This window comes from Epinephelus fuscoguttatus, linkage group LG16 (genome assembly GCF_011397635.1).
Source record: "Epinephelus fuscoguttatus linkage group LG16, E.fuscoguttatus.final_Chr_v1".
Classification (NCBI taxonomy): Eukaryota; Metazoa; Chordata; class Actinopteri; order Perciformes; family Serranidae; genus Epinephelus; species Epinephelus fuscoguttatus.
Window position 1 is genome coordinate 1,062,227 of NC_064767.1, and position 27,578 is coordinate 1,089,804.

Below are 27,578 nucleotides of genomic sequence, written 5' to 3' on the forward strand. Positions count from 1 at the left end.
CTTTAAACTGTTCATTAAATAGTAGTTTTGCCACCACAATCACAATATATCACAAGATGTCACATCAGGAAGACAACCGTGGAAACGTATGAGATCTGGAGAGAGTATAGTAACCAGAGTAGTTTACAGAAAACATAGTTCAGGATTATCTAAAAGATATTCAATGTCATGGATGCTTATTAACCTGATTTCAATAATGTGGACGAGGCTTTCGAATTAGATCACCACCTGTATTTATTTGAGCTGGAGTATACACATGAAGAGTGGATGAGGGGAGAGAGGGGGACAACAGGCAGCTGATGTTTTTATTTTACTCTTTTACATATTTATTTTATCTTGCTGATGCTTCTTGTTATTAAAAACTTTTTTAGTAAGTTAATTAATTGTGGGTATAATTTACATTGAAATGAATTGCACATATACAGCCAAATTCTAACAGTAATGTACCTTTTCCAATATACAATAAAACACCATAGATCTTGATGAGCCGAAATCAGCACTTGACATAAACAGTAGACAGTATTTCCTGTTTTGTTGTTGTTGGCTAATTAACTAAGGCTAAGGCTGGCTAAGTAACCTCTGCTTTAGTCTCTTTCAGCCTTTAATGTGAATAAGGATCTGTTTCACTCCAGACTGGAGTTGCTGAAATGTAAAGGTTTTTTTCATGTACTGCTATCTTAAATAGTTATCTAATACATAGTTACTTAGCAACTTCTGTTTTAGATTGATTCATGTAGCCATATAAAAGTAAATGCACCTCATGGTCTCTGTGAGGTTGTACTGTGTACTCATAGATGGATTACTGAAAGGGCCTATTGGGCACAGGGGCCAGTGTCAGGGGCCCCCCTGGCCTTTCCCTAAAACTGCAAAAAGACAGAATAACCAAAGATGACACAAAATTACTTCAAAGGGACATAAAACTACCTCACTAACACAAAAAATACCTCAAAGAGAAACTTCTGTGGATATTCTCATTTATCCAGGTCAATTCCATTCTGACAACAATTAAATCGTAGGCAACTGGACTTTGATTTTGTCTAGAAGACGTTTCGCCTCTTATCCAAGCGGCTTCATCAGTTCTCAACGCATCAGTCTGACTAGTCCTCACTAGTCTGACAAACAGTGGAGTAAGACTCAGGTTTTTAACCTCTGTGGAGGTGTACACCCACCACCCTCATAAGACAATACTTTGTTAGTGGAGTTTCACTGGACCATTGTTTGGGTCAGGTGAGTCACACTAGTGAACGACAGTCGTTAGGAGTGAGTGGGGCCACTGGTGAGCAACAGTCGTTAGGCATGATGTGTGGTTACCAGTGAACGACTGTCGTTGAGTTTCTTTGAGCCACTGAGCCACTTTGTTGTTCAATCTCTTAGGTACAGCAGCAAGGGCTGCATTGTAAATGGGGGATAGGTGGTGTCTCAGGCCACCTCCCCTGTTTAGAGACGGTTTCTCTATTTTAACGTAGATGGATTCTTTCACCCCTTTTTCGAACCATCTGTCCTCTCTGTCCAAGGTTTTCACATTGCTGTCCTCAAAGGAGTGAGCCTTCTCCTTTAGATGTAAATAAACAGCAGAAACTGGACCTGAGGAGTTTGCCCTTCTGTGTTGAGCCATGCGCTTGTTTAATGGTTGTTTGGTTTCACCAATGTATGAGTCCTTGCATTCCTCACTGCATTGGACAGCATATACCAAGTTGCTTTTTTGAGTGTGTGGTACCCTGTCTTTGGGGTGTACCAGTTTTTGCCTGAGTGTGTTACTTGGTTTGAAACACACAGGAATTTGGTGTTGGTTGCCTGTGATACAATGCCTGTAGACATTGTATCACCCTCTTTTTATACCCGCTGGATGGGTCTCGCTTCAGGATTTCGTAGGTGTTGGCATCATTGAGTAGTGTGGAGACTTTTGCTTGGTAGTCAGTTGTATTTAGGACAACTGAAAGAGAAACAATATGATCTCAAAGTGGCACAAAAAGGTCACAGAAAGACAAAAAAAACACAAAAATGTGCTTAATGCCTACTAAGAGAAGTAAAACCACCACAAAGTTTGTGTGTTTCACTACTATGTAGGAGAGGTTGTGGGGCCTTTTTTAGTGATATACCAATCCAGCTTTTTCAGTTTCGATACCGATCCCAATGCTGTGGCTTTGAGTATCAGCCAATACCTGATACCGATCTGATACCATGGTTGACCTAAAAAGCTATATACCTTTACATGTAGAACAGAAAAGTAGACTAGAGGCATCAGGCATTGATGACTACACAGTTCTTTCCTAAGATAAAATGAAACAAGATGAAACAGATTAATGCAATGATGAACTATTTATTTTAAACAAAAATAAACAACAGCAGTTGAAATAGTGTGAAATACCTCCACACAGCAGATTCTCTCCTTCGCTCTATGGCGTATGACATAGCTCGCGTTGCAGTAGATCTAAAGGGAAAGGATCACCTCAGGTATAGGTTGCATTTTCCGATACCCGATCCATCTATTTTGATGATATCAGGGCCAATATTCGATCCAGATATTGCATCGGTGCATCCCTAGGACTTACAACATACAATAATGCTAATGTGCAATATTTGTTCCATACAAAGTTTTTTGTCTCGCTTGAAAACTCATATTCAAGAGGGAAAAGCAGTTAAGTTAGCCCGCATTCCTGTTCAAACAATGTAAACAGAATTTTATGGTTAAGTCAACATTTACATCACACATCTCTGCCATCTTTTTCCTCCTTCCCCTCCCACTGCTCATATTCTTTCAGGGTGGGACCCTGAAAGCCCTGTCTGCATGCATCTCAGTTTCCTCTGACAAAAAAACAATCAACTGCAGGCATTGGTGCTATTTACAGTCTGTCATTCCTGCCTAGCATCATTTGGTCCCTGGCAGAGGGAGCCAGAAATAACGATGTCCTCAGCAACCTGCCTGTATTTCTTAGGATTTGTCTTCTTCCCAACTTAGTTCTATGTTTTCATGAGAAAACATACTAAAAACAAAGTTTTGGCCTCTGTGTGTTATTGCTCATTGCTTGTTTCAAGACATGTCTGATGCCTGTTGATCTTGGTAAGGGAGTGTTAGATCAGTATTTTGATAGTACAATGAAGCTGGTTCCAGCAGAGGAAATAGTCCTGTGAAACTACTGTCAGATATTTCCAACAAAGCTAAATGCTTTCCTGCATTGTTTCCAAAAGGACACAATACCTAATTAGAGGCAGCAGAGGTTAACATTATCATGGTATGTAAACCTCAGACTGTTATATGCAGATGGTAGATTTGATGGAGAATGTAGAATACAGAAGATAGTGCTGTCGCAAAATTTAAGGAAATGATTGCTCTGTCGTGAAATTTAATACCATGTCCTTCAGTAACAGAGGTTTCCCTTACCGACTTTAACCTCTCCCGAATTGATCATCTTGTCGATAGTGACGTAGGCTCGCTGCGAACAACACTCAACTCCATAGCACCTCTTAAAAAGAAGTTAACAAAGTTTGCTCCTTGGTATAACTCTCAATCCCGTAAGTTAAAACAAATATCGTGGAAAATTTGAAAGGAATTGGCGTTTAACCAAACTGGAAGAATCTCGTTTAATCTGGACAGACAGTCTCAAAACATATAAGAGGGGCCTCCACAATGCCAGAGCAAACTATTACTCAGCTCTAATAGAAGACAATAAGAACAACCCCAGGTTTCTTTTCAGCACTGTAGCCAGGCTGACTGAGAGTCAAAGCTCTATTGAGCCTTGTATTCCTTTAGCCCTTAGCAGTAATGATTTTATGAGCTTTTTTAATGACAAAATTCTAACTATAAGAGGCAAAATTCATGACCTCCTGTCCTCAGATAGTACCTATCTAATCTCAAACACAGCTGTAAAACCTAATATATATTTAGATTGCTTCTCCCCAATTTCTCTTCAAGAACTGACTGCAGTGATTTCTTCATCTAAATCATCAACATGTCTCTTAGACCCCATCCCAACTAGGCTACTTAAGGAGGTCTTTCCTTTAGTTAACACTCATATATTAGATATATATATATATATATTAGATAGGAAAAACTCCCCAAAAAAAACCCTTTAACGGGGGAAAAAAACGGTAGAAACCTCAGGAAGAGCAACTGAGGAGGGATCCCTCTTCCAGGACGGACAGACGTGCAATAGATGTCGTACAGAACAGATCAGCATGATAAATTAACAGTAATCCACATGACACAATGAGACAGAGAGAGAGAGAGACAGAGAGAGAGAGAGAGAGAGAGAGAGAGATGCAGGTAATGACAGTAGCTTACAACAACATTATTGAAAGTAATAATATTATAGTTATAGTTCTGGCTACTGCGGTACAATATGTTGAAAGTATGTATTAATATCTGGCAGTATACATGTGTGACAATAGTCATATGTGTATAACAACAGTAAAAGTATGACTAATGACTAATGATGGCAGCAGCAGCAGGAGGCATCTGGCAGGACCACGGCAGCAGCACAACCACACACGTCACGCTGTCCAGGCACCGCTGCGATATGAGTTAATCTGAGAGACAGTGGAGCACAAAGGCTCCGGAGAAGAAGCCGAGTTAGTGACATCCAGAATGGCCGAGAATGGCATTTAGAGTGCATCATAGCACTGAGACAACACTAGTTAAAATTACAAATGACCTTCTGATTGCTTCAGACAAAGGACACGTCTCTGTACTTGTTTTATTAGATCTTAGTGCGGCGTTTGACACTATTGACCATCAAATTCTACTGCAGAGACTGGATCACTTAATTGGCCTAAAAGGTTCTGCACTGAGCTGGTTTAAATCTTATTTATCTGATCGTTTTCAGTTTGTTCACGTTCATGATGAATCATCCTTACGTACTAAAGTTTGTTTTGGAGTTCCGCAAGGTTCTGTGCTCGGACTAATCCTATTTACTCTAGATTCAAGATTCAAGACAACTTTATTAATCCCTTAAAGGGCAATTTCATTTGACAGCTTGCACAACAACACACACACAACACATAGAACATAAAAAGAAAATTGACAGCTGTGTGCAAATTCTGTTAGACGCCATGATGAATAACATTAAAAATGTGGAGAAAGAGAAAAAAAAACCAAAAGAAAAAAACCACACCAATAAATATGTTCATTAAAAATAGTCAATACCGGACTGACAGAAAAAGAATTTAACATTCGAAGGAGATGAGTCCTCTGCTGACCACGTTTGACCAGTGCTTCAGTGTTAACATCCAATTTAAGCTGGTTGTCAAACACAGTGCCTAGATATTTATAGGAGCTGACAATTTCAATCTTATCTCTATCTATGACACTCTCAGTGAAGGCCTTCTTGTCACATTTAAAATCAATCATTTCTTTAGTTTTGGATGCATTTAACTCTAAAAAGTTGTCCTTACACCAATCTACAAATGCAGGGAAAGCCACACCATGGTTGTGTTGGGCACCCTGAAGGAGAGACAACAACACAGTATCATCCGAAAACTTAACAAGGAAGCTGCTGTCACAAGATGATCTGCAGCTGTCAGAGTATAAGATATAAAGAATAGGTGACAATACGCACCCTTGTGGTGAACCAGTATTAGTTACAACAGTGTCAGACAAATGACCATTCACAATGACCCTCTGCTGTCTGTTGGTCAAGAAGTCTAAAATCAATAAAACGAGTTCATGTGGTAGTTTAAAATCAGAAATCAGTCCCTCGATTAAAAGACAAGGTTGCATGTGATTAAAAGCGGAGGAGAAATCTCCAAACAACAGTCTAGCATGGGCATTAGGTTTCTCCAGATGTTTGTACAAGGCGTTAAGAATAAAAATCTTAGCATCCTCAACATCCTTTCCAGCCTGGTAAGCAAATTGTAGAGGGTCGAGTTTACCCTCGATAGCTGTGAGAATCTCATTCTTAATTATTTTCTCCAGGATTTTCATTATCAGTGAAGTGAGGGCATTGGCCTTAAGTCATTAGGCTGTCTAGGCTACTATTCTTCGGTAGTGGCACAATATGAGATATTTTCCATATACTGGGATACTGAAAAGAATCAACTGTCATTTGAAAAATATGTTTAAGAACACCACCAAGCTGCACAGTGCAGAGATGCAATGTACAGCCACATGTACCGTCAGGACCTGGGGCTTTTCTCACATCAGTGCCTTTCAATAACTTAACCACCTCGTCTTCTGATATTATAATGTCGTTGGCTGGGGAAAGTGAATTTTTAAGTCCACTTATCAGAAAAGTCAAGCTGTTCAAAACGAGAATAAAAAGCATTTAGAACATTTGGCAATTCCTGGTCCTTGACCCCTTCCAGATTAACATGTTTCCCAGTACTGTCTTTATTCTGGTTTATAGCGGCCATGGACTTAATGCCCTTCCAAGCATCTCGAAGATTACCACTACTATACTGTAATTTTTTTTTCTCTATATATTTTCTTTGCTTTCCTTATCTCAGTCCTCACTTCCCTGGATACTTACATGTTACCTGTAAAGAAAATGTGTTTCTTCTTATTAAGAACCTTTTTTAATTCTTTAGTAACCCAAGGTTTGTTGTTTGGGAAAATAGCAATCTCTTTACAGGGGATATGAGTATCTACGCAGAAAGATACATAGGAAGACACCACCTCAGTCAGGTCATTACAATCATCACAAGCATCATAAAAAACAGACCAGTCAGGGCGTCGGTGGCTTAGTGGTAGAGCAGGCGCCCCATGTACAAGGCTGTTGCCGCAGCGGCCCGGGTTCAAGTCCAGCCTGTGGTCCTTTGCTGCATGTCATCCCCCCTCTTTCTCCCCCTTTCACACTTAACTGTCCTATCCATTAAAGGCAAAAAATGCCCAAAAATGTCTTTAAAAAAAACAAAAAACGGACCAGTCTGTGCACTAGAAAACAAGCTTGAAGTTTGCTGATGCTTTCCTCTGTCCAGCACTTGACTGCCTTCACAGTGCGCTCGAAGCGTTTACATACGGGCTTATAGGAGGGCAAGAGGAAAATGCTGTGGTGGTAGGATGATCCCAGTGCAGGTCTGGGAACAGACTTATAAGCACCAGCCACAGTGCCATAACACAAGTCAGTCATTGTATTCCGTTGTGTAGTGGCACACGTTACATATTGCTCATAAGTTTTTAATGATTTGTCCAACTGACAATGATTCAGATCTCCAAGAATGAATTTCGGAGCGTTAGGAGAGAGAGAGAGTCAAGTTTATGTGTCACATCCATAATCAGCTGCGTGGCTGCAGTAACACTGGCCCGTGGGTGAATATAAACAATTGTGAAAAAGAGTTGGGAAAACTCCCTTGGCAAATAATAGGGGCGGAGGGAGATGGACAATAATTCGAGGTCGGTCGTGCAGATCCTTTCCCACACAACCGTATTGCAGTATCTCTCATTCACATAAAAGCAGACTCCTCCCCCCTTAGCCTTACTTGTGATAGAGGGACTTCTATCCATCCGAATGGATAACCAAACCCACTGATGAATAATTCATCATCCCGGTCAGCTTCACCCAGCCATGTCTCCGTAAGAGCCAAAAGACACGTCTCCTTAAACTCCCGCTTGCATTTAGCATAAGCCTCCAATTCGTCCAGCTTATTTCGGATGGACTGCACATTGGAAAGCAGAATTGGTGGGAGAGGAGGGAGACTCCGTCTGACGTCAACATCAACTTTCTCCGCTGGACACCTCCCCTTTTCCTTTTTTTCCTGCGAATAAAGTCCATAAAGCAGCACAGATCATCACATAATTCCTCAGGTTCATAACTGCAACTTACACACGTAGCTTTCCAAGAAAAAGAAAGTTGTTCGTCACAGAAATGAAGAAATCAACAATAATAAGATAATAACAAAACACAAATATAAATCAATTAAAAAAAAAAAAAACAATACAGAAAATATATTTCTGGCAGAGATATAGAGGGGGAAAAGCTGTGCTGGGGAGTGTGTATTTATTCTGTAACACTGGGTGGTGCTTGGACTGTAAATAAACTGGGTTCATTATGTATTTAATTAGGTGGTAAACAGACCGGGGACAGTTGTATATTAGTTGTAAATAAATTTGGGAATTTGTTGAAATAAAATATGAGTTAAAAGAAGAAATGTAAGACAGTGGGTAAGTTCACCTCTACCTCCTCCTCGTCTTGGTTGTTTTTTATTTATTTATTTTGTTTGAAATAAAGTCATTAATTCATAAATGAATTAATAAAATTTTACTTGTGAAATTCCCCCAAAACCTGCAGGTGTCTGTCAGCTCATCACGTCTGGAGAAACGTGAATCAAAGTCCGTTTACTGACTTTTTTCCAGAGCTTTCAGCCACATCTCACTGTCCTCCTCACGTCGACTCCGTAGGCGGCGGTGACAAGGTGCTGGGTGGCCTCCCAAACGCTGTCTGATCCACACTGGAAATTCTTTTGTACTTTTCTGTGATCTTAAATTGATCTTAAATTTGGATTTTTATTTTTATTTTATTTCTTCTTCTTCTTTTCACTTATTTATTATTTATTTATTTATTTATTTATTATTTAAACCAGAAAATTAACTTTATGTAAGACTTTAACATTTCCTACGGCACCTGAAGGCACCATGGGAGCTCGCCCCGCCCCCCTCTCCCCCCTCAGGTGGACAGAGCGGGGCTGTGATTGGTGGAGAGCTCCGGCTCGTGCAGAGCAGCAGGAAACAAGCAGCAGAGAACCAGCTGGAGGCTCGAGACTGATTTAAAGACGATCAGATTCAGTCCATCCAAGGTTCCTACCTGCGGCAGGTGAGTCCACTTCCTGTTTGTGCTGTTAGACACGTGACCGTCAGAGAAAGAACAGCTCGTTGTTTCTGTCGGTGTGAAGCAACACGCGGAGGAAACACCGCATGTTGCTGAGTCCAGCTGAGGAGGAGGAATTTCTACTTTTACTGCAGTTTAATGCTGCACTGTGAGGAAGAGTCCTCACTGTAAACAACCTGTAAACTAACTGTAAACAAACTGTAAACAACCTATAATCAACCTGTAAACAAACTGTAAACAGCCTGTAAACAAACCGCGAGTGTACAAGTGTTATGAGTCAGGAAATCCTTTCAGTGTGTGCACACAGAATAAACAACACAGCAGTGTGTATTAAGATGTGCAGATACACGTAGTGCAGTGTTTACCTCTGAGATTAAAGTGCAAGTGTCTTTAGTTAGAGACTGTTCGTTACTTATGGGGGGGTGTCTAATGTGCTGTTATCCCTGCTCTCGTCTACTTTCCAGGCGAGGAGCAGTTCATCTCCAACGAGCCTATTATCACAATGGTATTTTTGCAATAACGATATTACTGATGTGACAAATCAGTAAATAAATAAATGAATAAATAAAATGATTTAAATTAATGACTTAATTTAAGAAGATAAAATTTCACTAAAGTCAGTGAACGTCTCACAGTTTGCTTCAAATCTTCAGTAAAAACTAAATAAAAATGATGATGTCATTTCTTTAGTTTGTGAACAACAACAGTAACTCAGATTCAGATTCTGTCACAGTTCAACCAAATCAAACCCACCACTAACTGCACCTTTAACAAAATGTCCCCAGGGGTCTACAGCCCCGTCCAAAACTGTTGCTTCCTGTTGTCCACTGAAGACATTTGGGTTTCAGATCAAAAGATGAACATTCAGAAATCCCCCTCAGATCGGTCTGTGAGCACGGTTAGTCTTTTATTTCTGGGTGTTTTGTTGTCTCCCAGTGCCTGAGTGTTGTTCTACCAGCTGTAATGACTCCTGACACAGTGACTGAGAGTTCATCCTGTGACGCATGATGCACTTGTGATCTGTCCCCCAGTAAACACAGAGACACTGGTGATGTGTCACCGCGTCATTTACTCACGTGTCCAAGAATTTTACTCCAAAAGGGCCGAATGAGTGGACGATCCCAAATACTGCGTAAAAATACTGGTGTAATTTTAATGTGAAACATTCATATGGTGATACTCGCAATATTTTGACTTGCTGACGTCATACTGTTACCCACGGCAACAACGAGCATGGCTGACAGTGAAATGATGATGCAGTACACACAAAGAGGGGACTCAGAGGGAACTCAGTCAGCGGCTCCTCTGGCAGCAGCACAGCGTCTCTCGATGTGTCATCATAAACCTTTGGTACATTACATGAACACAGCGGAGCGTCACATGGCCTCTGACGTAGAGTGGGACCCGACCGGTCTCCTGGTGGAGCCACGAGGTGGACAGTGCATGCCGGCTGTGGACGTCGACAAGGACCACTTCTGTCAGGTCGGGTCGGCCAGTCTGGTCCCGTTGGTCAGTGTTTACTTATTCAAGTAACACTGGCGGTCCCGGAGAGTGAGTGACCTGACATGGTGCGTTGGTAAATTCAGTCTGACGCTCTACACTAAAATGAGAGCCCTGTTGGTGGAAGAAACGCAGCGTTATATTTCTACATGAATGAACCAACGGTTAAGTTAATCACACATTCACTCCGCTCGGCGCTCTGCTGCTCCGTCTCCACAGACAGAGTGTCCACCATGAATTTTCCTCAGGTCACTCAGGGAGGCTTCAGGAAGGGTCACACTGCAGCCACCCTGCTCCTCTGATAAATAAACAACAGTCCCTAAATGTGCTTCACATGACTCCACTGTGTGTTTGTGACACTGGATCTGAAGATTTAACTTTAAAAACATGAACAGTTTGTAAAATATGATCCAATTTATTTTTCACAGCACAAAAGTCTTTTTGTTTTCTAAATGTGACGACATCTGTCAGTGCTGTGTAATGGATTACTTCCACAGTGTGGTATTAGTGTTTTTACATAAGTAAAGAATCTGAGTACTTCCTCCACCTCTGTCTTAAAAAACCCCAAAGCTGTAGAAATCCTTCACGCTCCTGTAAAGGCTACACAAGAGTTCAGTATTTAATTTGACAGGATCAGCTCGAGTCCTGTTAGTTTGTGTCTCTCTCTGTGATGCTGTTGTATGACTCAGGTTGATTCTACCCACATGACGGGGACTCACCTTCCATCAGAGGACGTACAGTCACAGGTCACTTTGTAGTGTGCGTGTGTGTGTGTGTTCACAGAGATGGGGGGTCAGGCCTCGTCAGTAGAGGACGTCCATGTCGTGGTCGTTGGCGGTGGATTCGGAGGCATCGCGGTGGCTCAGCAGCTGAAATCTGGAGGACTTTGTTTCACTCTGATCGACATGAGAGACGCTTTTCATCACAACGTGGCGGCGCTCAGAGCGTCCGTACAGCCTGGTGAGAGGCTACATTTATTTCTTTGATTTTTATTTATTTTATTTCAGTGATTTATTTTATATTTTCATGATAATACAATAATATATGTAGTCATATTTTAATTTTTGTTTTGTGTTATTTACTTAAATGTTATAATTTGTTTTTTTTAACCTGGATTTTTTATTTTAATGAGAATTATTATTTTTATTTTTTTTTTACTTTTAAGTACTTTTAAGAAAAAAAGTATATGTTTAAATTTTGCTCAAAAAATTTTCTTTATTTGTATTTACTGTTTTTTTTTTCATTGTTTAGAAGTTTTAGAGATTCAGGGTTTTTTTTAAGGATACTTTTTAAGATTTGTTTAATTTTTATTTTTATTATAGTATTTTTTGTAATTTTTCTGGATTTTTAAAAAAGTTGTTTATAGATCTATATTAAATTTTTCTATTATGATTATTATTATTATTATTATTGTTGTTGTGATTCTTATCGCTGTCACAGTGAGCTCAGACTGTTCGATGACTCAGACAGATGAACTTTATCACACATGACTCTGCAGCCAACAAATACGCTCCTGACTAATAACCACAGAGGGCACAGTGTGTGTGTATGTGTGTGTGTGTGTGTGTGTGTGGGTGTGTGTGTGTAATGATGTCAGAGTGCAGAGTGTGACCTCTGACCTCTGACCCCCTGTCGTCCTGCAGGCTTCGCTCGGAGGACCTTCATCCCGTACGCTGAGACCTTTGGAGACAGTTTTGTTCAGGGACGAGTTCAGGGAGTCGACACCGACAGACAGACGGTCGTCCTGGAGGGAGGAAGGGTGAGGACAGAGTGTGCTAAGCTAGGCTAACAGTTCCCCTGCCTGCAGTGTTTGTGCTAAGCTAGGCTAACATAGTCCCTTGCTTCTAGTCTTTATGCTAAGCTAGGCTAACAGTTCCCCCTGCTTCCAGTCTTTGTGCTAAGCTAGGCTAACAGTTCCCCTGCCTGCAGTGTTTGTGCTAAGCTAGGCTAACAGTTCCCCTGCCTGCAGTGCTTGTGCTAAGCTAGGCTAACATATTCCCCTGCTTCCAGTCTTTATGCTAAGCTAGGCTAAAAGTTTCCCTTGCTTCCAGTCTTTATGCTAAGCTAGGCTAAGAGTTTTCCCCCTGCTTCCAGTCTTTGTGCTAAGCTAGGCTAACAATTTCCCCCTGCTTCCGGTCTTTGTGCTAAGCTAGGCTAACAGTTTCTCTCTGCTTCCAATCTTTGTGCTAAGCTAGGCTAACAGTTCCCCCTGCTTCCAGTCTTTATGCTAAGCTAGGCTAAAAGTTTCCCTTGCTTCCAGTCTTTATGCTAAGCTAGGCTAACAGTTTCCCTTGCTTCCAGTCTGTATGCTAAGCTAGGCTAAGAGTTTCCCTTGCTTCCAGTCTTTATGCTAAGCTAGGCTAAGAGTTTTTCCCCTGCTTCCGGTCTTTGTGCTAAGCTAGGCTAAGAGTTTTCCCCCTGCTTCCAGTCTCTGTGCTAAGCTAGGCTAACAGTTTCTCCCTGCTTCCAATCTTTGTGCTAAGCTAGGCTAACAGTTCCCCCTGCTTCCAGTCTTTATGCTAAGCTAGGCTAAAAGTTTCCCTTGCTTCCAGTCTTTATGCTAAGCTAGGCTAAGAGTTTTTCCCCTGCTTCCGGTCTTTGTGCTAAGCTAGGCTAAGAGTTTTCCCCCTGCTTCCAGTCTCTGTGCTAAGCTAGGCTAACAGTTTCCCTCTGCTTCCAGTCTTTAAACATGACCTACAGTCCAGTTTGTTGCTACAGGAGATCCAGTACTCCCACCTCATTCTGTGTACTGGGACTGATGGAACCTTCCCCGGGAAGTTCAACACCGTGGCGTCGTATCAGACCGCCGTCCAGACATACGAGGACTTCGTCAAGCAGGTATGATAACAGGACAGATACTGAGAGCTCTGTAGAGAGAGGCAACTCATCACTGTGTGTGTGTGTGTGTGTGTGTGTGTGTGTGTGTGTTCAGGTGCAGGCAGCAGGCTCAGTGTTGGTGGTGGGAGGAGGGTCGACCGGTGTGGAGATGGCTGCTGAGATCAAGACCGAGTATCCGGACAAGAAGGTGAAGACATTTCTACTGTTGGTACACCTCATTTAAAGTTGCATGTTCATCTCTTTAGTTGTCTCTGTGTGTTGATGGTTGCCTGTTTGTTGTCCATGGTGTTGAAATAGAAATACCTGTCTCAAGTTGCCTCTCTGTGTTTCAGGTGGTTCTTTGTTATTAGTTGCATGTTTGTTGCTCATGTTGTTGGTACACCTGTCTAAAGTTGCCCTCTGGTGTCCAGGTGGTTCTGATCCACTCCCGAACGGTGCTGGCCGACCCACAGTTGCTGCCCAGCGTCAGGCAGCAGGCGAAGGAGGTTCTGCTGGAGAAAGGGGTGGAGCTGCTGCTGGGTATGGAGACCTGATGTTTACCTGTGGACAGGTGAGATAGGTGTGTGTGTGTGTGTGTGTGTCAGGTTCATTAACCTGCTGAGTCTGTGTTTCAGGTGACAAAGTTGCCAACCTGTTGCAGCTGCAACTAAACGTGACTCAGAGGAACACGGAGGTGAGGACAGAGCGAGGAGACACGCTGACCACAGATCTGATCATCTGCTGCACCGGGCTCAGGGTCAACTCTGCCGCCTACGCCTCGAGCTTCTGTGAGTACAAGTACTCTGTTACTCTCAGTACAAGTACTCTGTTACTCTCAGTACAAGTACTGTTACTCATGCAGTTTGGTGCGTTGTCCACTGGAGGTCAGTGTTTGTTTATTTTTTCTGTCCATCAGTTTCAATCAGTCAGACGTCATCTGAGGATCTTCATGATCCTGTGAGGATGATGTCATGATGATGTGAACTGTAGCGCCACCGTCAGGTCCGACATAAATAATCTACATCACATAAAAACAGCTGTTTGTGATTGATTCATAAATCTGTTAATAAACAGCCTCAAATAAATATCGGGTAAGCGGTTGATTGATCGGTTGATTGATCAGCTGATTGATCAGTTGATGTGTTGTGTTGACAGTGGGCTGCCTGGCTGATAACGGAGCTTTGAAGGTGAACGATCACCTGCAGGTTGAAGGTTTCTCTAATGTCTTTGCTGTGGGCGACTGCGCCAATGTCAACGAGCCCAAGATGGCGTACCACGCCGGGTTGCACGCCACCGTCGCCGTGAGCAACATCATCAACAGTCTGAGCGGGAAGGAGCTGACCTCATATCGCACAGGTACACACACACACACACACACACACACACACCTGTGTCTGGTTCTCTGGTTTTTTAGTTGCCCATCTACATTGGCAATTGTGTTGCTAGTTGCCTCTCTGTGTCGCAAGTTGCCCTTCTTTGTTGCTGATTTTGTTGCTATTTGTCTGCATGCATTTTTTAGTTGCCTGTTCATGTTGCGAGTTATGTTTTCAGTTGCCCATTTGTGTTGCTGGTTGTAATGTCAGTTGTCTGTCTGTGTTTAGTTGCCCGTCTTTGCTGCAAGTTGAGTGACTTGCTGTCTCCATGTGTTTTTCAATTGTTTGTCTGTGCTGCCGGTTGTGTTGCTAGCTGTTTATCTGTATTTTTAGTTGTCTGTCTGTGGTTTAAGTTGCCCCTTTATGTTGCTGGTTGTGTTGCTAGTTGTCTGCATGTGTTATTAGTCGCCTGTCTGTGTTGCATGTTGCCCTACTGTGTTTTTAGTTGCCCATCTGTGTTTGTAATTGCCTATCTGCGTTGCTAGTTGTCTTGCCAGTTTCCTTGTCTGTGTGTCTGTGTCACTGGTTGCCTGTCTGTATTGCTGGTCAACTGACAGTGTTGCCGGTTGCTTGTCTGTGTTGCTGGTTGCCAGGTAACGTCACCATGTTGCTGGCGATGGGCCGTGACGACGGTGTGGGTCAGTTTAACGGGCTGAAGTTGCCTCGTTGCCTGGTTGCTCTGGGGAAGAGTCGAGATCTGCTGCTGTGGAAGAGCTGGAGGGAGATGCAACAGAAGCAACCCTGACACACACACACACACACACACACACACACACACACACACACACACGTTCGTACACTTGTGAGGACCGTGACCAAGGACTTTAATATGAACCCAGGTTACTGACGCAGGTCAAAGGTCACATTTCTTTGTGTTTACAACTTTACAAAAACAACCTGTAAACATTCATGTGGACGTTTTAAAATTCAGACGGATTCACGTGGAAACGGTCTCAGTTTTTAAATCACAGGGAGGCTGTTGTTTCTCCTCAGTTCAGCTGGACTCTTCTTCTTCTTCTGGTATTTAAACACTGTAGAGTCAACGACAGCTGACGTTAGGTCTGTTTAACGTCGTACATGTTACAGTTATGTAGATTAAATTAAAAAAACACCTCGAGGGAATTGTTTTTTAAATTTGGCACAAACGTTCACCTGGACGCAACGATGAACTTATTAAATTTTGGTGGTCAAAGGTCACTTTGAACTCATCCATCTTATTCTCATGAATGAGATATTTTAAAAAACTTTGGCACAAATGTTAACTTTGACTTAACAGCAAACTGATTAGATTTTGAGGGTCAAAGGTTAACGGCACTGTGACCTTGCATCCTTCATATTCTCCTGAATGTGATATCTCAGTAAGTCCTTGAGAGAGTTTCTTTACATTTGGCACAAACGCAATATTTAAAAAAAAAACAAAAAAAAACTTTAGGGGGTTGTTTTTTAAATTTGGCACAGTTGTCACTTGGACTCACTCATTTTGGTGGTCATAGGTCACTGTGACTTAAGTTATCTCATTCTTGTGAACGCAATATCTCAAAAGCGCCAGGATGTAATTTCTTCAAATTTGGCACAAAGGTCCAACAATGAACTGATCAAACTGATCAGAACTTGGTGGTTGAAGGTCAAGATCGTTCTGAACTTGTGTCCTTCTTATTCTCATGAATGTAATATTTTAAAAAACACGTTATTCAAATTTGGACTTTACAATGAACTGATTCGACTCTGAAGGTCATAGGTCAAAGGCAACTTTTCCTTGGTTTTCTCATTTTTGTGACTGTAATATCTTGAGAACATGTTTGGCACAAACGCCGACAGACTGTCAGAGACACTGGACTGGTGGGCGGAGTCATACAACCACAGGGTGATGACTGTAGTTTCATCTTGTTTCTTGTTTAGCTTTAGGTACACATGAATTATCTGCTCCTGTTTCATCGAGTTCAAGCTTTAAAAACATCAAACACATTTACAAACATTTATAAACAGCTTCTTTATTATATTTTTCAAACAATAAATAAAATGTTTTGAACCTGAAGGTGTTCACATGTTCTCATGTTCATCAACAGCAGAAATATAAAGGTGTGTTCATACAGAAAATTATCGTCAGTCAGCGTTCATCAAACAGCTTCTGCTGCTGAACGTCTCCTTAAAACTCAGAAACTTTCACATCACACACTTCAAAACAATAATAATAACAATAAACAGCATGTTTGTGAGGAAGATGTTTCCTGACGACAGCTTTCAGTAAACAAAAATCTCTGGTGCAAAAAACAGTATAAAAAATACAAACTCATAAATACATGTGATCAACACGTCAGTGATATTAATAAACAAACATTAGTGATGTGTGTTTGGAGACTTCTCCGGCCACCGACTGGCTGCCATCATACGTCAAATAAATATTAATAAATAAATCACGTCATAGATTTTTGTTTCTCAGCTGGAAAACGTGGATGGAAAAAAAAACAACCTCAAAACTAACGTAAGGTTCTTGTTTACATGTAAACAAACTGATTTTACCAAACACAAAGTTTAAAAGCAGCAAAGAGCTCAAACGACGAGTCGATTCAAATAAAAGTCAACGGACAGATATTTAACTGTTGACGTTTATCGAGTGGCAGGTTTCAGCTTCTCAAATCAGTTTCAGACTGCTGAGAACAAGATGTTTGAGGACGTCACGTTGGATTCTGGTGACAGTTTAGACGTGTCCGCCGTCAACACGGAGCTTTAAAATCACTTCCTGTAAACACAGTGTGACTCAAACATCAAACTCCAGGTGAGATTTGTGTAAACCGTCTGCTGCTGCCTCCTGATTGGCTCCTCACACACAGGACTGGAGGTGTGGACAGGGGAAACCAGTTACACCAGTACGAGCGGTTTGGGGTGGGAGTGGTGGTTTCATCAGCCTGCTGGGTGTGACGGGTGACGAGTCATCGAAGTGAGCGTCAACAAATCTTTTGACTAAAGTCCAGCAGGTCGTCAGTCAGGATGACGTCATGTGTCGTCGGGCCCAGTGATGAAGGCGTGTTTGAAACAAGTGTGTGTGAACTAAAATCAGTCGCTGGAAATTATGAGGCGATAAAACTGACTCATTTATCATTTAGTCTGATTAACTTTACGATGCTTTGACCTTTGTGTGTCCGTCAAACTTCAAAAAATCTGAAGTGACATCATTCGACACTGTTACAGATGTTTCCTGCAGATTTAAAAACAAGTCATTGATTTACAAGTGTTTTTGTCTGATGATTTGATTCATCAGATGTTGGATGTGGAGTTGATCTTCTGCTCTGAATGAACACAAAGTTATTCAAATGACTCCTGAGGTCAGCCAAACAAACGATGGTTCCAGTTCCCGTCAGAAATATAAAATGTCACGTTAAAGATGTTTAAATGTTAGCAGCTTCAGTTCAACAGAGACATGACACACAGTCAGATCTCCCACAATGCCCCTGGTCTCTACTCAGCCTTACGCGTCTTGGCGTCCCCGCGGCGGCGCAGGTACGTCTGGTAGAAGAAGTTGGAGAAGAGCAGCAGGTAGCTGAGGTACATGATGGCAGCCCAGGTGATGTTGTCGAGGCGGGAGGGGCAGTCTCCGTGCTGCATCCAGCGGTACACCAGCGCGCTCACCGTCAGCCCCATCGCCATCTGACCGATCTGAGCGCTGGTGATGAGCACGGCGAACGGCCGCGGCACGCACAGGCCAGCGGCGCGCGCCGCGTAGTAGCTGTACATGAGCGCGTGCACGGTGTAGTTCATGGTCATGAACCAGCCGCCGCCGGCCACCATGTCTTTGTAGGAGTACCAGGAGTACAGCAGCACGGTGATGTGGTGGTACCAGTGCAGGAAGAGCAGCTTCTGCTTCCTCAGCACGATGAACGCCGTGTCGCCTGCCAGACACAAACCAGGGTTTAATTCATCTCATCGGTCATCATGATATCTGCAGATGTTGTGTGTGTGTGTGTGTGTGTGTGTGTGTGTGTAACCTGGTTTTTCCTCAAAGAAGTTGGGCAATTTTTAAAGAAAACAGTTTGGCAGTTTTTCTCTAACCTTAAATATTTTGGGCGATTTGTTTTTTCTTAACACATCACCAAAGTGACTCAGCTATCACAGCCAGAAGAAGATTTTCTTTAAGAAACATTTTGTTGGTGATTTTGTAAAAGAAAATATTGGATGATTGTTTCTTTCATTTAACTGTCAAACATCAAAAGGGCAAGAAATCAACAACTCATTTATGATGGAGGGAGGGTCAACAGAAACGGTCAGTGTGTTTGGATGGAAGCTTTAACAAGAGGAGAATCAGCATGTTAAATAATCCTGTGTGTTTGGTGGACTGACCGAGCTCTGGAGCTTTGCTCAGGACGAAGGCGTAGGCCCAGAACTTGCTGACGGGTCCGTTGTAGAAGCTCTGGTCACAGATGGACTGTCTGAAGCCGCTGCTGCTCAGGATGTGGAGCATGTAGGAGCCGGTCCGGATCGCACCGATGATGCTGGAAGAAGAAGAAGAAGAAGAAGAAGAAGAAGAAGAAGAAGAAGAAGAAGAAGAAGAAGAAGAAGAAGAAGAAGAAGAAGAAGAAGAAGAAGAAGAAGAAGAAGAAGAAGAAGAAGAAGATCTGTCAGACTACAGACACACAACAGAGAGACCTCCATAAACATCACCTGTCCCCTCTCAGTGGTACAAAGGTACAGCTCAACTTGTTTAAAGTTCAAACAATTATAAAACAATTTGTTTTTTCTTTAAAAATAATAATAAATAAATCACTACAATGACATCGTCATAACCAGAATTGTGTCGTTTTTTGTTGTTGTTTGTTTGAATACAAGAGGATCTGTTTTATTTTGCAAAAACTTTACAAATCTTTCTTGTATTTGTGGAGAGTGTTTTATATTTAAAGTTTATCAACCCAGTCTCACTCTGAAGTCGTCAAACACCGGCGCTCGCTCAGTGACTTCTGGGGTCAGACACCAACAAAAAAGCCAACCTTTCACGTCAGCATGACACGCAGCCTGGCGACTGGCGCCGTCAGGGGAACGCAGCATAAATTAAGGCGGAGGAAGTCCAAGTAGCACAGATGGGACCACCCCTGAGCTTCACCCAGGAGGTCAGTGTTCACTTCCTGTAAGTCTGTAAAGCCAAACCCTGTTCTTTGTTCCTCAACCCAACCGCGTGCGTGCGTGTGTGTTGCGGTGTTGTACCAACATAGTGCTTTTATTTTGAAAGAGACTGTATGCAAACTGTACATTTCCTGTGAAAACAGAAGTGTATTTTGAAAACAGACAATGCATGTAACAGGCTGAAGTTGACACGGCGTCCCAGAACGTCAACAACCAACACACCCAGGGTACCTTGGACGCCATATGTGGACGTGGAAAGTCCATGACCAAACGTGGACATGTGACGAGGTCACAGTGAGGATGAGTTGATGCGTTTACAAACACACAGATAAATAATTTTGACACAAATGTGTCTCCGTACTCGCTCATCTTCACTGAAGCAACGCTGCTGTTCTTCACTGATCATTTAAAGTGGGCGGGGCAGATCGATCACGTTTCAGCGTCGCGGCGTCATCTGACTTTAGCGCTCAGAGCCTGAAGCCTGCGTTCACAGCTGATCACCACCTGCGTGTCACATGTTCTTTCTGACAGAGGCCTCAGCTCAGACAGAGAGCGTGACTCTGTGGGTCGACCCTCTGGAGACACAGCGAGGTGTGAGCGGTGTTTAACATCAGCTGACAGCTCTGTGTGGTCGTCCTCATGGCGACAGACGAACAAACACACCTGAGCTGTAATTATCTTCAGGCACAATGACCGACAGCTCGTTACCATGGAGACAGAGCCTCCATCCCCAGCAGCTCTTATTGTTGTTCACAGAAATCACTAACGGCACGCTGCTGGTTACCATGGAGACAGGAGGTTAAAGGTCGTGTTTTCAGGACGTCTCTGAGGAAACGACTTTTACTTTTGTTTGGTTTTTAATTTGTTGGCAGAGTGTTACCTCAGCCCGCACAGGGTGGACAGAATAACAGAAACACCTCACCTGATATTACAGGTGCTTATAAACAGGCCACGCCCCCTCAGACACCTGTTAATTGCTCTAAATGTATCTGGAAACTCTTGTTTAAAATTGTTTAAATAGATTTTGTTCTTAATTTTAGCTATAATCGAGAACTGAAGTTAAAATAAACAAACCTGTTTACACACATATAAACAACATTTGTTTGTTTGTTAGGAGCAGAAGTCTGATCACGTTTGTTTGGTCCTGATACCAAATCCAGTCTTTTAATATTGATCTGATGTTTATATTCACTCAAATGTTGATTTAATATGTAACTGACACGTTTAATAACAACTCAATTCACTTATTTTAAGTTTATACGGAAAATTTATTGATCTGTCATGAATGGCTGTGATGAAAGATCCTCTACAGAAAAGGAGGTCTCACTCTGACGGTGTTACAGAGCGTCTTCCCTCTCAGAGGATTTTTGGTCGACTCAGATACGTTTTATTTTCTTCTGTCATAAAGTCAGCGACTGATTTAAAATCCTTTCAAAGAGTTTAAGTAAAACCAACGTGCTGAACGTCACCACGAACAGAGTTTTAAATGTTAAAATTGTGTTGTTACCTGAAGAGGGCAAGGCTGAGCGACCAGAGGATGAGCGGCCGCCGCAGGTTCATTTTGGGTCGAGGCTTCATGTAGTGCTGACCTCCGAACACCAGGGCGGCGTACAGAGCGCTGAACACGAAAGACTTGCTCCTGCAGGAGGAAACACACGTTCAGACATAAATGTTGAATAAAAACATGTGAAGGACACACTCGGGTCAGGTGATCAAGATTTGAATAAACATTAACGTAACTTTCTTTGACAGGTTAAAAAAAAAAGATAATTTACTTATACAACAAGCTAACAGCAGTTTAGCTAACATTTAATGTTTGCATTGAGTTGGATGCTACTCTTATTTTCACACCTTGCTAATGTTACGATGCTAATGCTGAAAAGCTAATGTTACAAAACTAATGTTAAAGTACGTTAAATGTTATTAAAATGCTAATGTTGAAAAGTTGTTGAAATATTTACGTTAAGACAAAAAAGTCTGCACACTTCAGCGCCCTTTAGGTGCATTCATTCCACCATCCTGGAGTGACGTTTAGGGCCACAGGTGCCCTTCTTCAGACACTGAAATATTTACGTTAAAAGTTTGTTGAAATGCTGACATTAAAATGCTAATGTTAAAAAGTTGATATTAAAATAGTGACGTTAAAATGCTGATGCAAAAAAGTTGATATTAAAATGCTAACTCTAAAAAGTTGTGAACATATTGATGTTAAAAAGTTGATGTTGAAATGTTAACGTTAAAATGCCAACTTTAAAAAGTTGACATTAAAATGCTAACGTTGAAAACTTGACTTTAATAGTTTGGGGTTAAATTGCTAATGTTAAAGTTGATATCAAAATGCTAACTCTAAAAAGTTGTGAAAATACTGATATTAAAAAAGCTGACTTTACAAGTTTGACGTCAAAATGCTAATGTCAAAAGTTGATGTTGAAATGTTGACATAAAAATATTTCTTTAAAGAAAACAACAACAACAATAAATCTGATTGCTCTCTCGCCTATTAAATTTTAAATTGTATTAATTTGTGTGAAGAACTGATCCGGCGTGACGTCTCTCTTCATGCTGTCACAGTCATGTTTTCATAGACAGGTGCAGAGTCACACCTGAGGTACACCTGTGTTTTACTGACTGAGTCACGTCAGCTGTTTCATCTCAGCTTCACTCTGACCTCTTTTCTTTAGTTTCATTAAATATATATATTTTAATCATAATTAATCATGACTGAATGTTAAACACTGTCAGCTGCTTTATTAACGTGACACAGGTCTTACAATATCATAATTATATTAAACACAAGATAAATGTCTGTATTTAACCCATGAAGGAGGATCTGTAGTTCTTCCATCATCTGACCCTGACCCTGACCCTGGGAGGCTTTCAACCGGAACAACCGGATCCACCTTAAACACTCCAACATACTTTAAATGCTTCACAGTGTGACATCACCGTGACTCACCTGTAGTGCACGTGCAGCATCCACTGAGCGCACTGATTCCTTTGAGCTCTGTGTAATCCCGAGAACACTTGCTGCGCTATGTTTGCCTGCAGTACCAAATCCCCTTCACATATTACGTAATTTAAAGTTCTCTACCTTACCTGTAAATGAGGCATACTTTGGACACAAACATAATCTTCCTCTTGAATGAGTGATCCCAGCTCTGCCGTTCGGCATTCACAAAATACAGAAAGGACATTTTAATCCTACAAACCTAGATGATATTTAAATTGATCACCGCTGTGTCCGCCGCCTCCCCTCACTCCCCTGATCGCTCGCAGTGTGGCACTTTCAGTATCGAGCAAACCGGTTGAGGTGAGTGTGTGTCGTAACAGGTGCCGTTTGGAGTACTGGGAGTATGCCGAAACAAACACTGGACCCTCTCAATCCCGAAACCGCCTTCATAAATATTTTAAACAGTGTGTACTTTAGGATGGGGAGGCCATTTTTAAAAGTGTTGATTACTGTAATGGAATTCGGAGCGTAGCTTCTCCACTGAGGAGACTGCTCTTGCTGACAGTTTGTGGGGTCCAAAGTCTCCGCAGAAACGTTTCAGTCAAATCAAAGAGTTGTTACAGTTTGAATGAAACTTGAGACAGAATATAAACTCAGTCTGTTAGCTCACCAGTTAGCCTGCATCCACTCAATCGCTCCTCTCTCGTCAAAGCGCCGCTCGAAGCTGTACTCCGACAGGACCGGAAGCTCCGTCTCATTCACCTGCAGCATCTTTATTTATATTAATAAAATTATCAGGAGTTTATATTTAATAAAATCTGTAAACTCAGAGTCCCGTCAGTGTCTCCTCTTCCTCTGCTGCTGCGGTCTGTCCTCTCACCTGTCTCACCTGTCTCACCGTCCTAGTTAAAGCCTGTTCGCAGGGGGCGGGGCCTCATTGAGACACGCCCCTTTCTTCTTTTTTTCATTTACTGATTTTCTTCTATTTTACGGCACGGAAGCAGCAAAAACAACAACAACAACAACAATAATAAATGAAATAAAAAGTTATTATTTTTTATTCCTTCTCAAACACAGTGGCTCTGTTCTGCTCATCAAGAACTTTGATTTATTTTTGTTTATTTTATAAATGTACTGATTTTCTTCTATTTTACGGCACGGAAGCAGCAAAAACAACAACAACAACAACAACAATAATAAATGAAATAAAAAGTTATTATTTTTCATTCCTTCTCAAACACAGTGGCTCTGTTCTGCTCATCAAGAACTTTGATTTATTTTTGTTTATTTTATAAATGTACTGATTTTCTCCATTTCTGCAAAAAAAAGTATAGTTTAGTATTTAGTGTTTTTATTCTAGTACATTTATAGTGTATTATATATATATATATATGTATATAATCATCAGAAACGTTGTTGAAATTATGACAAACTTATCAAACTTTATCAAAATATTAAGTTAATGCCTCCACAAAAAAACAAAACCCTGAGAAACAACAGAGTCATTAAGACAAAATTTTTCATTGTATTGACTCACGGGATTTTTATTTTTATTTTTATCACACTGGCAAAAACTGGCTTTCACATTAATACTGTTTTTATTTGTTAGTGTCCTAAAATAATGAGAAACTTTCTCAAACTATTTCCTTGAAACAACACTGAGTCATTAGTTTGAGAAAGTTTCTGACCATAATAACGTACAGGATGGTTTTTATCACACTGTGCTGTTCTGTCTTATTTCAGCGTGTTCATATGGAGGTAGATCTGTCTCAATATTAACTTTATGAATAAACATAAAAAGAATCTGTGAGCACATTTAATTAGTTAACAACTAAATGAAAAAGTTGTGTGAATATGTTTCTCAAACATGTTTGTGATTCTAGTTTTCATTTGTGAATCTCAGTTCTGCACTCGTGGATTTGTGTTTTATGCACAGTGTGTTTTTTCTTTAAAGAGGCAACAGACAGCATCTTTCCCTAAATATATCATGATGAAAATAACGTGGGTTGCACAGAGTAGTGGCCACAGTAAAATCACACTATCAGTCTATCAGACTATACTGGTGGCTTTACAGCCTACACTTTATTGATTATCTCTGATCCCCACGCTCAGTTTGGTCGTTGCCACAGTGCGACACAACGCCACTGACGCTTGCCTCTTTAAATTTATTTAGAATTTGTGTGTCTGCAGATCTGATTTATTATTTGTTTGTGTTTTCTTTAATTATTTTTTCTCCTCTAGACTGAATAACATCAGAATGTCATTCAGTCTAGAGGAGGTGGGTTCATTTCATATTTGAAACACCTTTGAATAAGCTCTGTAAAAACCCTCTTGGGTCAGCAGGAGGATTCGTCGTCACAAAGCTGAACACAGGCTGATTATTATGAATCAGCGTTTTCAGTCGTCACAGAACAGAATCAGCTGATTACAGTTTCTAACAGTCTGATTAGAGGAGCAGTTTGTTCCAGATCTGAGAACAGAGTCACACTTTGTTTAAAACACTTTGTACAGAGTGAATCTGACAGATAAATGATTCACAGAGAGACACAGAGAGAGGAAGATAACCAGAGGAAGGTTTCACATCCTGTACTGCAGGGAAGGAACCAAGACCTCACTGTGGAAATACTCTGACAGTAAAATGATGTTTGAAAATATAAAGTATTTAAAGTGATTGTTATTATTTCTGATCTCATTAGAAGATTCTGGCTCATGTATTTATGTAAATCATTATGAAACCTCCTTTCACATGTTTTTAATGATTATATTTATTGTGGATTAATCTGCTGATTGTTTTCTCCATAAATCAATTGATTGATTGGTTTGTAAGAAATGTTCATATGTCCTGTCCAACCTTCAGGACTAATTTGGACTCCGTCCTCCTCCCCACCTGGTCCACTGTCCCCTCCTCTGTTTGACCACTGAAGTCGTCCTGCTGCCTCCACTGTCTGACTGTCGGTCCTTGTTGCCGCCCTCCGTCACCACTGTCATGACGAACAGTGTCAAACTAAAAGGATCAAATCTATAGTTCTTCTTCCTGGTGGAAACTTGGGACCTACGTTACCCACAGTGCACCTCTCCCTCTGACAGCTGTTTGGTAGATTATGATGTTTCCTGCAGCAGAGAGGAGGGTTAGCTGCAGAGGTCTGGTCTCTTCTCTCTGACATCACTTGAGGACACTTTAGACCCCACTCTAGACCTCCTACCAGCTGGATGTGCCCAGAACACCTCTAACAGGAGGCGTCCAGGAGGATCCTGATCAGATGTTGAACCCCTTTGACGTGAAGAAGCAGCGGCTCTACTCCGAGCTCCCTCCGGATGTCTCTCAAGACGGAGATGGACGAGGAAATGGAAAGCTTCGCCCTCTGGCTCACCTCCCTCTTCACCACGACGTCCAGCACAGCTCCTGCATCACTGCAGATGCCCCATAGCGGACCCCTTCCTCCCCCCGGCAGCACCTCAGGATCCTGTCCATGAACCTTCGCCCGAGACCTGAACTTTTGTTTGGTATGTATTTTTAATTTCTCCTACGAATTTGGGATCAGAAGGACAGAAGACTGAAATATTGTCAACGATGATAAAGTCCCAACGTCCTCAAACAAGACGACGATAATGTCCCAATGTCCTCAAACCAGACGATGATAAAGTCCCAACGTCCTCAAACCAGATGACGATAAAGTCCCAACGTCCTCAAACCAGACGATGATAAAGTCCCAACGTCCTCAAACCAGATGACGATAAAGTCCCAACGTCCTCAAACAAGACGATGATAATGTCCCAACGTCCTCAAACCAGATGATGATAAAGTCCCAACGTCCTCAAACCAGACGATGATAAAGTCCCAACGTCCTCAAACCAGATGACGATAAAGTCCCAACGTCCTCAAACCAGACGATGATAAAGTCCCAATGTCCTCAAACCAGACGACGATAATGTCCCAACGTCCTCAAACCAGACGATGATAATGTCCCAACGTCCTCAAACCAGATGATGATAAAGTCCCAACGTCTTCAAACCAGACGATGATAAAGTCCCAACGTCCTCAAACCAGACGATGATAAAGTCCCAACGTCCTCAAACAAGATGATGATAATGTCCCAACGTCCTCAAACAAGATGATGATAATGTCCCAACGTCCTCAAACAAAACGATGATAAAGTCCCAACGTCCTCAAACCAGACGACGATAAAGTCCCAACGTCCTCAAACAAGACGATGATAAAGTCCCAACGTCCTCAAACCAGATGATAATAATGTCCCAACGTCCTCAAACAAGACGATGATAAAGTCCCAACGTCCTCAAACAAGACGATGATAAAGTCCCAACGTCCTCAAACCAGACGACGATAAAGTCCCAACGTCCTCAAACAAGACGATGATAAAGTCCCAACGTCCTCAAACCAGATGATAATAATGTCCCAACGTCCTCAAACAAGACGATGATAATGTCCCAACGTCCTCAAACAAGATGATGATAATGTCCCAACGTCCTCAGACGAGACGATGAGAAAGTCCCAACGTCCTCAAACAAGTACTTCCTAATTGGCAGTGTCTTATTTTGCTACTGTTGCTGAAATTGGTCAAATTTGTTGCCATATCAAACTACAAACGTTATGAATCTTAAATAAACAATTTTCAGCTTTTCCACTTTTGTCTTGAGATTGGCTGCAGACTGACTTGGCAGTGATGGCTGCCATCTTGTTTTGACATGGATTAGTGCATTGCCAATATGATGTCCTCATATGAGGTCGCAGGGTCTCAGGAGGATATCATGAACAGAATTAGAGACAAGGGACTGTTGTGCCTTCTTCTCATCCTGTTCGTGACGCCAAAATTGTTGTTTCTTAAATAGCGATGATGTGAAGGTGATGAAAAAGACTCCGATGACACCATCTTGCTTGCATAAGAAAAGGTTTTATTACAAGAAGTACAGCATCTATCAAGCATCTAGAATGCTTGGAGAGGGTTCTTAGCCAATATGAACTGCTCTGGAAAACAGTCCCAAATACCCTGCTTATATAGACCTGGTGGTGTTTGTGAAATGTGAGACAAAGTCAAACAGACAACAGAG

The 27,578-nt window shown here is 41.7% G+C and overlaps 2 protein-coding genes across 3 annotated transcripts; one reads left to right on the plus strand and one right to left on the minus strand.

Annotated features, from left to right (window-relative positions):
• Positions 1-8,625: 8,625 nt before the first annotated feature.
• aifm2 (apoptosis inducing factor mitochondria associated 2) lies at positions 8,626-16,484 on the plus strand. Its single transcript, XM_049599621.1, has 9 exons — positions 8,626-8,744; positions 11,043-11,219; positions 11,903-12,018; positions 12,978-13,097; positions 13,192-13,284; positions 13,508-13,616; positions 13,712-13,864; positions 14,232-14,432; positions 15,043-16,484. Exons 2-9 carry the CDS (start codon positions 11,045-11,047, stop codon positions 15,192-15,194), a joined length of 1,119 nt encoding a protein of 372 aa, XP_049455578.1. The 5' UTR covers positions 8,626-8,744; positions 11,043-11,044; the 3' UTR covers positions 15,195-16,484.
• Positions 16,425-23,387, minus strand: LOC125903039 (elongation of very long chain fatty acids protein 6-like). Of its 2 annotated transcripts, none has more exons than XM_049599648.1 (4): positions 23,182-23,387; positions 21,069-21,200; positions 18,785-18,936; positions 16,425-18,336 (listed from the first exon to the last, which is right to left on the minus strand). In XM_049599648.1, exons 1-4 carry the CDS (start codon positions 23,280-23,282, stop codon positions 17,906-17,908), a joined length of 816 nt encoding a protein of 271 aa, XP_049455605.1. In that variant the 5' UTR covers positions 23,283-23,387; the 3' UTR covers positions 16,425-17,905. The 2 variants fall into 2 exon arrangements, with proteins under 2 accessions (XP_049455605.1, XP_049455606.1); XM_049599649.1 differs by lacking the exon at positions 23,182-23,387 and adding an exon at positions 22,378-22,493.
• Between the last annotated feature and the right edge of the window lie 4,191 nt (positions 23,388-27,578).